Consider the following 14887-nt stretch of genomic DNA (forward strand, 5'->3'; position numbering starts at 1 on the left):
GAAATCTTTAAGTTACCAGTATACACTGACATCTCACCATTTCACTAGTTACACTATAACACATAAATGTTGTTCCCATTTGTAAATGTCATAGTTTTAATCCTTTATTAAGAAAAAGAAAACTATAGCATGACAATAATGGTATATGGCTATGCTCTGATGAAAAAAAAAGATGCACGAATCTTGCAAATTACAGTAAATAATATTTAAGACTGTTGATGCATATACATGTATGTTGCCAAACTGACTTCAATTGTTTTGTGTGAAGAAATCTCACCTATCAGTTCTTATTAAAAGGTCTTTAAACTTTTTATCATTAAAAAAAACATATTCAATATTACCAAACATATTAACCCAACCCCCCCCCCCCCCCAAAAAAAAATAAAAAAATGTACAGAAATGTGATACCGGTAATTCAAATAAAAATACTATACATAGTACATGTACACATATGTATGAACTGCAGGTATTATGACACAACATTATTTTTATTAATAAGTCTGATAATTATTTACTCCCAGCTTTCCCAGTCCTCATCCTAAAAATAAATAAAAATCAATTTATTAATTAAATAAGATGAATAAAACAAACCAATAAAAGCTGAATATAATACATCTATTGCACAGGGGTTCCAAATAAATCTCATCTTTCCACAAGGAAACGCCTATGGGAGAATTGAGGGGAATAAAACTTCGTTTTTCCAGAACATTCATTCAATAAATTATTTATCAAAATACTATGTGATGATATAAAATAATAAAAAACACTGGATTCTAATAATTTTTCAGTTGTGAGTTTTTTAGGAGGCTGGGTGGTCAACAAATTATTCATTAGGTCTTCTTTAACTCTCAATTAATTTTTTTTGGCCATAAAGTAATATTAAGTAAAGAAAAAAGGGAGAGGGCGAATTAAGTTTTTATAACTTGTGCCCTATCCCATTGCAATATATAATGCAATAAAATATGTTCAAATCAAAGAAAAAATACATTTTTGTTAGCCTTCAAGTTAGTATACATGTTAACTATTTTACATTAATTTTGTGAAAGCTTAAGTTCAATAACTGCCCATGTTGCCACTTACCATTTCCCCAGCAATGGTGGTATAGTCAGCTGCAGACAGATTGAGCTTTTTGGCAATTTCATCGGCAGCTTTCAGTTCCTCCTCTGTTAACTCCACATCAAAGTCTCTCTCCCAGTCATCATCAGTGCTGTTCTCTGTAAAGAATTGGGAATTACATTCATGTACATGTGTAATTGTAATGATCAATTATTGCATATTATTACCGTACATACTACATACATGTACCGTTTATAAGGGTTTTTTTGCGTGTCACAAAATTTGCGAAAATTGGGAAAATGTGTAGCATGTGTGCAGTCATTTTTTGCGATTTAAAATGTTTCTTATAGAAAATGATACAGAATATAATTTCTGCGTATTCAATAATTTGCAATTTAAAAGACATCGCGGAAAAAGCGAAAATTAGATCATCGTGAAAAGTTACCAGATATACGGTATTCACATTTTAGTATAATTGTTACATTTGGAAAGACTGACTTTACTAAAATTTGATATGGAACATCAGTTAACCTCATGCAAATACTGCAGAGAAGATCCATTTTGAACCTTGCTGTTTTAAGATAGATATTTTGAACTTTCTTAAATCATAAATTAACAAGAGGCCCAGGGGCCACATCGCTCACCTGAGCAACAATTGCCTTAATTCTGATCAAATTAGCATTACAGTATCAAAATATATTGACAACTAAGTACAGTAGATCTTGCTAAAAAAAATTTGAAAATCTGCCAATTTTTACCCACCTCTTTCTTTTGGTAAATACGAATCCCCTTTTGTTGTTGTATCTGTAAGATGAATTTTCTCTTTTCCTATATACCCCCCCCCCCCCCATTTTGTTGCCCCACTTTTCTCTAGAGTATCATGGTTTCATCAAACTTATATCTGCATAACCTGTGCTTTCACACTAAGTACTGAGTTTTGGACCGAAAAAATTCCCAGAATATTTCTAAAGATTTTCTCTATATATGTAAAAATTCAAACCACCATCACGGCCCCGCCCTACCACTAGGGACTGTGATTTTGAATTTACACTACCCGAGGATGCCTCTACACAGGTTAAAGCTTTTCTGGCCAAATGGTCTTTAAAAAGAAGATTTTTAAAGATTTTCTCTATATATTCCTATGTAAAAATTGACCCCCCAATTGTGGCCCCACCCTACCCCAAGGGATCATGATTTGAACAAACTTGTATCTACACTACCTGAGGATGCTTCCATTCAAATTTGAGCTTTCCTGGCCTAATTGTTTTTAAGAAGAAGATTTTTTAAGATTTTCTCTATATATTCCTATGTAAAAATTCATCCCCCTATTGTGGCCCCACCCTACCCCCAGGGATCATGATTTGAACAAACTTGAATCTACACTACCTGAGGATGCTCCCATTTTAATTTGAGCTTTTGTGGCCCAATAGTTTTTTAGTAGAAGATTTTTAAAGATTTTCTCCATATATTCCTATGTAAAAATTGATCCCCCAATTGTGGCCCCACCCTACCCCAAGGGATCATGATTTGAACAAACTTGTATCTACACTACCTGAGGATGCTTCCATTCAAATTTGAGCTTTCCTGGCCTAATTGTTTTTAAGAAGAAGATTTTTTAAGATTTTCTCTATATATTCCTATGTAAAAATTCATCCCCCTATTGTGGCCCCACCCTACCCCCAGGGATCATGATTTGAACAAACTTGAATCTACACTACCTGTGGATGCTCCCATTTTAATTTGAGCTTTTGTGGCCCAATAGTTTTTGAGAAGAAGATTTTTAAAGATTTTCTCTATATATTCCTATGTAAAACTTAATCCCCTTCTTGTGGCCCCTTCCTACCCCCAGGGACCATGATTTGAACAAACTTGAATCTACACTACCTGTGGATGCTTCCATTTTAATTTGAGCTTTCCTGGCTCAATAGTTTTTGAGAAGAAGATTTTTAAAGATTTTCTCTATATATTCCTATGTAAAACTTAATCCCCTTCTTGTGGCCCCTCCCTACCCCCAGGGACCATGATTTGAACAAACTTGAATCTACACTACCTAAGGATGCCTCCACACAAGTTTTAGCTTTTCAGGCCAAATAGTTTTTGAGAAGAAGATTTTTGAAAAATACCAACAAATTTTCAATAATTCTCAATTATCTCCCCTTTAAAGAGGGCGTGGCCCTTCATTTAAACAAACTTGAATCCCCTTCACCTAGTGGTGCTTTGTGCCAAATTTGGTTGAAATCTGCCCAGTGGTTCTTGAGAAGAAGATGAAAATGTGAAAAGTTAACGACGACAACGACGACGACAACGACAACGACAGACAACGGACAAATTGTGATCAGAAAAGCTCACTTGAGCCTTTGGCTCAGGTGAGCTAAAAACTACTTAGTAAACTTTTATCTCAACCCAAGTTTATCATTTTTAAAAAGAACAAGACTAGTGCAATCCAAGATAAATCTTACCTTTGTTGGAATCAGACGATGGGGTGACTCTGTCTGGGTTGACCAACACAATGTCCCCTTTATCCTTTGTCTTAACCTCTTTCTCAGGCATGTCAGGTTCAGACTGATCAGATGTACTGTCTTTTACTATGGAAGCCATTTCCTGTACATTAGTCACACCACTCGGGGATGGACTTGTGATTTCACTGTCTTGGTTTTCACTCTCTGGCACAGTTACTCTTTCATTTATGTGTTCTTCTTCAACAGATTGTTTTAGATTTTCCTGTGCTGGAGGTTCAGCCACTGAAGAGTCCTCTTCTACCTGTGGTAAATCAACTGTTCCCTGTTTTATTTCATGAGGAGTTTCTTTGTCAGTTTCCTGATGGGGGTGACTGACCTGATTTTCATGTGTGCTTCTGTTCCCAGATACCGGTATATTTTCTGTTGTCTCTGTTTTTTCTGCTGGTGAAAGTCTCTCGCTAAGTTCCTGCTTGCGACTAACTTTCTCTGGGGCAGATTCCTCATCCCCACTCCAATCATCTGAAATGAAAATTTTCGAATTTTATTTTGAAAATTGCAAAGTGAAACATTTACAGTACCGGTAATCAAAACCTGACATCTTCAATTGCATATTGACAGATTCATACTGTGGAATCATTTAATTTCGTGGGGGCCAAATTTAGTGGGTTGTGGGTTTTCTGCTTATAGGGATGGAATTTCGTAGATGCATCGACCTTTAGTTTCAGTAGGAAAACTAAATCTTTTATAATTAGTTTTTGTCAAGGATGTAAATTTGTGGGTGAGGGCAATCCACGAATACCACGAAAATTGCACCAACATGAATTCTAATGATTCCACAGTATTCCTAATATTTCTTATAAGTATTCCTATACCTTCCCAGCTAATGGAGTCTTGCTTCTTCTGAGCTTGCTCTGCTCGCTTCATTAATGCCAATTTTCTTGCTTCATCTTGTTGAAGTTGATGGACCTTATAAAAATATCTTTTCCAAAAGTCTGCATGTGATATTTCAGCAGGAACCTTTTTAAAGGAATTTTTTAAAAAAAGTCATTAAGATAATAAACAAAGATATTTAACAGGACATGAATTTATGAGTTAAGAATAAAAAAAACAATTACGCATTTTGTGAAAAATAAATGTATGTAAAATCCAGATTAATATAGTAGATGATTTTCATTGATAGAATATTCACTTAAGAAATTTACCAGTTTGGTGTAAAAGGCACGAAGCTCCACTTTGGAAACAAGCAGTTCTGAAACTTCCCCTTTGTATTTGTCTATATCAAATGACTTTTGCCATTCCTGATATCTTTCTTTAGAGCCTGATGGTTCACTGCAGTATGTTTCCGGATCAACTTGTATTGCATGGAGCCTTGCCTTGGCTCTGTCATACACTGCCTCTGATCTGATTGGTGTTGCGACCGGCTCCTCTTTGTCCTCTGCCTCTATGACCAGAGCCTTAGACAAGCCCTCCAGAAAAGACGTTACACCAGTCTTAAATCTGTCTTTTGCCACTGACGTGTTCTCAGCCTGTATTAAACATATTTGTACACAAGTGTAAATAACATACACAGGTATAATGAATTCATTTATTAAAACACTAAAATGCTTTCTTTAATTAGTGATTCATGAGGGATAAGAAGGTGGGGACATTGCAGAAAAATACATGACCCGCGTTAGTGGGTTATATAACTTTTTCCTGCAATGATCGCTACCTTTATAACCTGCATGAATCGTCAAAGAAAGCATTTTATTGTTCATATTTACATCTTTCTTTTAACAAACTGATAAATTGAATGTAAAAAGTAAGTGAAATGAACTAAATTACTGTTAATGTACATCAGTATGTTAGCTAAAAGAAACAGCCAAATTAAGTTTGAGTCTGACATCTGATCATCATGATTATTTTATGCAGTGGGTAATTTTTCCTAGGTTGCTGTGGGTTTCCACCACTTGATAAATAAGACGTGTCAATTGCAGTCGTGTCAGTTTCAGTTGCTGTATTTTCTGACCAATCATAAAATGTGTGTAGATTTCATTCTGGCTGTTTCTATAGAGCTATGAATTAACAACATGTATAAGTTTCAATAAGAAATAGAAGGAATCATACTCAGTAGATGTAAATATATATCGATGCAATAATCTTTGGTTCTTATTTTATTACCAATAAGAATGTTAACACACCTTTAATGTCTCCTTCAGTTTATCACTTGTTTTAGCCACAGCTTTACTTGTATCTGTTGACATTGTACATGTGTACTCCGCCAAATCCTTTTGCACCATTTCAAGTGCAGCTTTTGACTTTTAAGAAAAAGAATACAGAAAATAAAAAATCATACAAAGCAAAACGCTTAGAATCTCTTAATATGGAGTGATATTGTCAAGAATACTACCGTATTATCAGATAACATTTAAGGAGGCTGGATGGTCAACAAATTAACCATCAGGTATTCCTTAAGGTAGTCCTATACTCGGCACTAAATGGGCTCAATCATTAAAAGCTTAGCTTTAAATGATAAATAATTACATTCTAGCAATACATATACAAAAGAAAATATGTATGTTTACATGCTAGTTTGTTTGTTACCGCCTCTCAGATGGGTGTACCCCCTTGCGAAAATTATTGACAATTATGAAATTTGCCAGACGTCCGTTTTTCCTAAAAATAATTATCAATTTTGGGAAAATTAGAACTAAACATACAAAATAGAGTATAAATATTTATTTAAGCCATATTTCATCAATAGTTTTGCGCAAATTTTTGTAAGTAAGTACGCTTTATAGACCTGGTGTATCAAAATAGAATACAAAAAATGCAATGCTAGTATCGCGTTTGGTAATTTTTTTTACTTTTTTATGGACTCAAACTTAAATTCATGGTGTTTATTCTATAGATTGACATCTTAGAAAAAGGATTTGGTAAAATAAATTATATGTTGACGGATTACTTTTCACGCTATAAGCTCTAAACCAAGTAGACCCTGACGAAAAAATCCGTAAAAATCACATTTTGCTACAGTTTTCTGCCTAGATCTGTCAACAATTTTAGATATCATTTAAACATTAATTAATTGACGATTGATTAAATTCGAAATAGCTTCTGTCTCCAAATTTAAACCGGTTTTAGTAAAAGAAAAAGAAAATTCAGAGGGGGGGGGGTCAAAACAAAGAAGATATAAGCATACCTGAGATCCTGTCTAATCAGAAACTTCGTTTTTCATTTTACGTTAACAGAATCGAGTTTCTCAACATTAATCATTTTTATCTCTCATAGAATACATATATTACCGTTCTAATTGCTTATTATTGCCATTGTTTACAACAGCGATGTAGAGCAAAATCCATACCGGGTATCAAAAACGCTTTGTAAAAGTCGAACCAATATTGTAAAATCCGTATTATGACGTAGTGCGATACTCGGACTACTTTAAATATCAAATATGATCTCTTTAGCTGCATGTAATCTGTTATTTAGTAAAGAAAAAGTCCATATCAGTTACCTTTTAAATTTCAGCATTTTCCTATATTCTTATAGAGAGCTCTCATTTTAAAGGAGATAAGTAAAGTCTAAAACTGGCCATGACTATTGAGCTCTCTAAATATAAAGTATATCCAAACCTTTTCTTTAGCAACATTGATCCAGCTGCCCCACCAGCCCCCATCTTCTCCTTTTTCATTTGAACTATAAAACAAGAAAACCTTTATTGAAACTGATAAAGATCGAAATTGATCTAAAAATCTCAAAACTTAAAAATTAATACAAACTGGTACTTTAGCTTTAATATTGACTATATTATATAGGCATGACATAGTTTACAACATTTTCTATGGAAAATATTTGTGAATGCAGAACAGTACAACTACAAGACTTAAATTAGTGTGAAAGAAAGACAGGAAAGACTGAACAAGTAAACGTATCAAATAGATATATTGTCTTGATGGGGTTTGAGTCTAGGTTCTCTAGCTGACATAAAAATTCTACAAGCCAGAGCTAGTAGGTAGGAATGTCATTTATCCGACTGTTCAGCTTCATCAGGTTCTCTTTGACCACCATCGAGCTACATGTATCCTGGTTAATTAATATTTACAGTCCATACAACCTAGACTTCAATATCCACAGTTTTCTCATGTTAAATTATCATGTAAATATTGTATTTAAAGGAAAACACAAGACCATATCTGCTCTGTCCCAAGATATCTATCAAATTGTCCAAATGTGATGGAAACATATTAGAACCATTTTAACAGGAGTTTGGACTTTGGATAGTGATGTCAAACAGCAATGTGATTAGGCCTGTCCAATAAGTCTGGCTTTTAATTGAGCTAAGACTTTGCAATCTACCATGTATATTTCACTTGAAACCAGCATCGTTTTAACTTGTTTAGACGTAAGAAAATGATAGTTACATCTAATAACGAAAGTCCAGTTAAGGTCTTGTTAAAATCCTTGTAAACAAAATAGACTAGTTCATCTTGCTTTTACCTAATATATTATTATGTTTACATGCACATGCATTGCAAAAACAATAAAGACTGCATGTGATACTAACTTTCTGTAGAAATGAATTAAGTGCTTACAAATACTTTGAACAAACTTTTATTTGCGTGCGAAAACAAAACAGGTTAGGGTAAGGATTGGCCGCGAACTTAAGTCGTCACGAACTATAGAGGTAAATCGCAAATTAAAGTTGTCGCAGATAAAAGTTGGTTTTATAATACTATTATCTAATCAAGGGTTCTTTTTATTTTTAATCAAATCATAAATTTAGAGTTTTCTATCAAAAACTACTACAGGTTATAATCACTTGGTTCATACAGTATTCATTAATCACTTGATATAGAACAAATATAACAATACTTAATGTTTAAAATTATACTGGCACGCCAGTACTGATCAAATATTTCCAATTTCTGGATTTAGTTGATATCGTTTAGTGTTGTGATGTCACGGAAAATTGATATAATATTAGCATCTCAAGTAAATGTTATCCGTCTTAAAATAACAATTGTATTACAATTGTGTATTACGGACAGCTGTATGAAAATAATGAAAGTGTTATTGTTTACAAAATATTACCCTTCTGCCATCTGTCAGTGAAACAGTCTCTAACCGAACGTTTTTGTTCCAAAATATTTTCCGAAGATTAAAGTTATAACTATTCAGTGATCCACAGCAAAAATATAGTTTTCATCCAAGTTTTGTAATAATACAACAAAAGAAATGACGTTGTAAGCAATCTATATTTATCATGTTTATTCGAGATTAAAATGCAGGAAATCGAGCCCGACTTTAAACCCGAATCGTCCTGGAATATGTGGCGGATCTAACAAACTTATACGCATAACTGTCTAAAAAGTACAGTATTTCTTCGTGGGCGAGCAGTTTCTAAACATAGATGCTTTGGGGTTGAATGTTGGACGTATGGGAATACTAGAAAACTAAATGGAAACACAATTCTTTGAATTTATCAAAAACCAGCAGAGTATCATTCACTAAGTTTCGTCAGGGACGTATATACTACGTTATACGTCCCTGGTTTCGTCTTATCCTTAATTGAACATCATTCCTCTGATTTTCCAGTTCCCTGGGATTTTTTATTACTTCTTTTTTAATTCTAGCTGCAAGTTAGTTTGTCTAACAAACATGAATGTCGGTTTAAAGCAATTAAGAGTAACATTGCTAATTTTTTAATAAATACCAACTCTTTTTGACAGAGATTGAGGAAAAGTATTTTTTTTTTATGAAACTCAGATAGTTATATCAAATGATAACCGATTATATGCATGGAGAACTCGAAGCCTACTGCATGACCCGGCCCAGTGTGTAGGTCAACGTGACCGCAATGCCATGTTTTGGGGATGTGTTACATACTCAGGAGTGGGGACACTAGTGCCAATATCTGGAAATATGAACTCTGAGTCTGAGAAGTATATTGGAACTCTTGATCAAAATTTATGCCCATCTTGTTTTGCAAAGTGTTAATTAAAGACCACAGATCACATAGGCGTCGGAACCGGGGGGGGGGGGGGGGGGGGGGGGGGGGGGGGCTTAGCCCCCCCCCCCCCCCCCCCCCCCCCCCCACTTTTTTTTCAAAGTTAGATCTAACCATTATGGACATTATAGCGTCATAGAAGGTTCAGCCCCCCCCCCTTTTTTTTCAAAGTTAGATCTAACCATTATGGACATAGCATCATAGAAGGTTCAGCCCCCCCCCCCACTTTTTCTCGCAGGAAAGATAATTGTTCCTAAATTTACCTTGAAAGATTGAGAAGTTGGAGTCATAGGTATACTAGCCCCCCCCCCCCCCCCCCCCCCCCCCCCCGGAATAGGAAATTTCATGATTTGGGGGAAAAAAATTTGGTAGATAAGATCCCCCCCCCCCCAATATTTCTGAGGATTAGTCTAGACCCCCCACTTTCAATTTGCTTCCGACGCCAGTGGATCATGAATACTGTGCTGTTTTAAAAAATCATTTTTCTCCATTTATATTCCAAGATGATGTCCGATGTCATGCTTCACAGTTATATATATAACGACTGCCTGAAAAAATAAAAATGACTTAGATTGTCTGGACTGGCCATCACAGTTAACAGGCAGTGTTTTTGAAAACATATAGTTAATACCGGTATTAAAAATACGTCAAAGAAAATCATTGACAGCTATATCAGATCCAGAGATGATTTGATTACTGAAGTTTTGAAAATATGGTTCTCTCTATCTTTTCCCTATTTCAGAAGCTTATACCACCCAATTCCAAGAAGATTAAAAGAAGTAATTGCATCTCAAGGCCACATCACTAAATACTAAAAATTTCAAGTAAGTGTCTGTTGTAGTTTTTAGAAAAAAGTTGCATCAATTTTTGGCACGTCACTGTAAATCTAAAGTTTGTGAATTTGACCCAACCCTCTCTGCCTGCATATTTGTCCTTCTATCGGTGTCTTTCACTCTCAGATTTGAATGTTTTGATAAATCGAAGTCATCTAAATCTCACCCTTATCTTTCTATCTCTCTTATAGTAGGAAGTTTCCTTATGATCAGTTATAAACATTTTCATTCAGAAATAACAAGCACATGAAATTGTTTTCCTTATTTCTGATTATAAAACGATATATTTTATATCGATTTTTCTGGTCATTACAATAATGTTTCCTTGTTTTTGCCAAATCATGTACTTGTAAAGGCGAAGACTACGGGAAATATTGCCCTTTCCTTCTTGTTGTCATTTCAAAATGGTTTCCTTTGAGCTTTCCTTGTTAATTCTCACAAATTTTTCTCTGTTGTCATATTCTTCGAATGCTAGTTGCTCAAACGAGCCCAAGTGCCGCTGTTACCAAAGCCAAGAAGATTTTGTTGCTGACTGTAGCAATCTAAAAGTATCGTCTTTTCCGGAATTTAGCGACAATGTGACTGTGATTAATGTGAGTAAAAATGATATCAGTTCCTTTCCACAGGAGTTTCCACCAAAACTCAGGTATCTGGATATATCTGAAAACAATTTAACAAGCTGTACAGCATCTGTTGAAATCCCGTTTTTGGATACATTAAAGATGGACGCTAATCACGTGGGTAATGGCGAAGCAATGGCAGGTTTGTTTTACAACCTTCAATCTCTGCGATTTCTTTCGATCAAAGACAACAACGACCATTTACAACTCAAACACGAAAACTACCCTAAAGGCCTGTTTGAGAGACTAGTTAACTTAAATAGTTTGTTTATAGATGGATTCGAAACTGCGGCTATTGGCGACCTTTTTAACGCTACCAATAATCTAACCCTCTTAGACATGTCTGGGATTAAAAGAACATGTTTCTTACCTATCATAAGAAAAGACATGTTCCAAAAATTTAAAGAAATCGAGAATCTGTCGATTTCATATTGCGAGATTAAAAGCATAGAAAAGGGTGCTTTTGAACACTTAATTAAGCTTGTACATTTGGACATTTCCCATAACGAAGAACTGACACTGGTCGTGTTACCTAACGTTACTTTTAACATCAACGCAGGAATAAAGCATTTGAACTTTGAAAAGCTGCAGTGCACCATGGGAACAACTCGAGTCTTCAGAACAGAGTATGTAGAGCACCTATCGAACACGTCACTGGAAACAATTAATATAGCGTCCAACAGAATCGCTTATCTACAAAAGGAAGTACCCAAAACTTTCCCCAAGACGCTGAAACTTATCAACGCCAGTGAAAACTTCTTACTACCCGGAATTTACTTTTTTTACTTGCAGGAGTTTAAGGGTCTTACTACACTGGATGTTAGCTATCAGTATCACCAACATCAAAGGTTCGACGAATTTTTCCAGCGTTGCAATGATGAAAACAATCAATTACCCCACAGTCAAAAGGGGAGGGAGTTGACATATGGAGAGACAGATATAGCCGATGTAGATCAGACCAAGAAAAGCAATAGTTTGCTTGACTTTCCTTTTGCCTTAAATGACAAACTTAACCTAACCTTTTATATGCCACCCAAATTAAAGATTTTATACCTTCATCATACACATTATACTTTATATGTGAATTTGTCCATCATAGCAAACAACAGCCAATTAACACATATATATGCAAACAACAACTTTTTTATCGAAAGCTTGTATCCGATTTTTGGAATAAGTAAGTTAATCTACTTAGATTTATCGTACAACCTTCTGAATAATATTTCGGGAATGAGAGTAAACGATTTCTACAACTTAAGATATCTAGACCTGTCATTCAACAATCTTGGCAGTTCCTTTGAGGATGAAGCTTGCGCGGCCTCTTTTTCATCTCTTCATAATTTAGAAACATTAAATTTATCAACAAATCGAATAATACGAATTGCGTCGGGTCTTTTTCAATCCTTGAAAAATATTAAACACTTAAATTTCAGTTTCAATAAACTTAACGAATGGCCAATACAAATGAATCACATGAAGCTTCTAACGTCCTTAGACCTCTCTTACAACGAGTTAAAGGTTCTTAGCAAAAGAAATATGGATGATCTTAATTTTCTTGCCTCGGCAAATCTGACCATTAATCTTTATGGAAACCCGTTGATCTGTACGTGCGATAGTGTCCAGTTTTGGGCGTGGTTAACTGATTTATCGCACATGACTATCCGTAACGTCGATCATCACAAATGTGTCCTGTCCAATGGTTCCAGTGTAGCAATTGGAAATGTTTCTCACTTTGTCCAGGAGCTGAGAAAAGAGTGCACCACCTATCTTTTCATTACTCTTGGAAGTTCAATATGTGTTCTGGTTTTTCTGGTTATTACGACATGGAAAATTATCCACAGATACCGCTGGACTTTACGGTACTGGTACTACGTATCAAGGAGCGCGCCAAAACGTTACAAAAGTTATCAGCATCCCCACTTCCGCTATGATGCGTACATGTCTTATGACGAAGAGGACCGTGACGTAGCCTTGCGTTTAACTGAAATGCTTGAAACCAAAAAGCAAAAGAAATGTTGTCTCCCGGAGAGAGATTTCATGCCAGGAACCAACATGTTTGACAACGTCATCAACGCAGTTCACGTCAGTAGAAAAGTCGTGTGTATCATGTCTGAAAATTACATGATATCTTATTGGCCAATGTTTGAATTTCAAATAGGACAAATGGACGCAATGCACTCAAGCTACCGAAAGAACAAGAAGGTGTTCATTGCTGTACTTCTAAGAAGGAGTCTCCGAGTGGAAACCATGCAACCTGCCATTTTAGGGGTACTAGAATCTGACTGCTGTATTGCATGCAATTCGGACGAAAATATTCTATTTGTATGTTCAGAGAAACTAGATAATCTTTTACAACTGGACATGTAACTGTAATTGCGATACAACTGACATACATTCGTCATTTGAGATAAGTACGATGGCATCTTCTGTAGAAAATTAAAATCGAATGTTCTCATTTATTCTAGAATTGCTCATTTTGATCATTGAAGAAGCTACTAATGCTCACGCTCACACTCACACACTATTGACACATTTAACACACGTGCACAGACGAAAAGGAAAACCATATGTGGTTCTTTTGTTGTTACTAACATGTGGTTGTATGAGATTTATTTATCAAATTAAAAATCTATTAGTTATATTGTTGTATATAGGTTCATATGATATTTTATATTTTGGCTTTGTAGTTTTAGAACCACCTAGATAGAGCCGTAGGCTTACATTGTACCTTTAAGACATAGTTTCTACGTATGTTCTGTTTCCGAAGGGGTGTTTTATGTACGAAATTTATTGCTTTTAAAGTTTGTTTAACTTTGTTTTATTGGTTTATTGGTTCCCTCGTATTTTTTTGTTTAAATATATTCTTTGCTTAATTTTCTTGGTGACAAGTTGACAAGATCATGACTGTTCTAAAGACGTTTACTGAAACAATATTTATTTCTTATATGGTTTTATCTGTGCCGTGGGGAGCACTCTCGGAGTGTGTGGGGTTGTCCATTCCCGTCAGAATGGTATGCATTATGTTTATTATTTTTATAATGTATATATGAATATGTCATATCTACAAAACATCGTATGAACTCGGTGTAACTGCTAAGTATTTTGTAATATGTATGGGTAAAAGGTGTAGCAATAATTACTTAGATGGAAAAATATGTAAAAAAAAAATATATGCCATGTATTAAGAATAAAGCATTATCTACGAATATAGCGTATGTGAATTTTATGTTGTTTATTACCAATAATTATTATTTTGGACCAGGCAAAATTTATCACAATGATGGGACCATGCAGTACAAACAGGCATGGGGCATTGCCTTTCTTCATAAAAAAGCATGAGCAAAAACCTTCTTTTAGTATAAAGTACCCATAGGACAAACACTTTTTTGAATTAGTTACAGTTCTCAGCTCAAGAGAAACATTTCTTATTTTTAAACATATTTTAAATCAGAAAAAAGTACAAATGATACAGACATATTGCATATTCATTGGTTTAGCCTGAAACAAGATTTAGTGATAGAAGCATAAGACAGTGAGGATGAAAAGAGTGGGGGTGAGGAGAGTGGAGATGAGACAGAGGAAAGTGAAAGACAGCAGACTGAAGTGACACGGAGAGGTACAAATAATCATTTACTTGTTACAAATTCAAAGAGATCAGTTAAGTTATCATCTTTGTTAAAAGATTACTCTTTATTGTAAGTGAAAGACATTTCAAATTTTCAGTTTTTGACATTAAACTATCATGTATGCAGTTTGTACGATTCTCTAAAGAGCAGTATCTGGTACAGTATATTTAAAGGTATTCATCAGAAGCATTACAGTGTTTGTTGAGGGAAAGCATTTTACATTTTATTGCATCTGTGTTATACATGTACATGCACTGTACTGTAGTGTATAAAAATAATTGTTAACATTGTACTTTTGTAATTT

General features: G+C 34.8%; 1 protein-coding gene across 1 annotated transcript; it reads right to left on the reverse strand.

Moving 5' to 3' along the window:
• Positions 1–363: 363 nt before the first annotated feature.
• Positions 364–8764, reverse strand: LOC105347284 (BSD domain-containing protein 1). The gene is made up of 8 exons (XM_011456286.4): positions 8589–8764; positions 7130–7193; positions 5696–5812; positions 4718–5041; positions 4388–4532; positions 3516–4034; positions 1081–1214; positions 364–538 (listed from the first exon to the last, which is right to left on the reverse strand). The coding sequence occupies exons 1-8, from the start codon at positions 8597–8599 to the stop codon at positions 512–514; spliced, it is 1341 nt and encodes a 446-aa protein (XP_011454588.3). The 5' UTR covers positions 8600–8764; the 3' UTR covers positions 364–511.
• Positions 8765–14887: the final 6123 nt, after the last annotated feature.

This window comes from Magallana gigas, chromosome 7, assembly GCF_963853765.1.
Source record: "Magallana gigas chromosome 7, xbMagGiga1.1, whole genome shotgun sequence".
Taxonomy (NCBI): domain Eukaryota; kingdom Metazoa; phylum Mollusca; class Bivalvia; order Ostreida; family Ostreidae; genus Magallana; species Magallana gigas.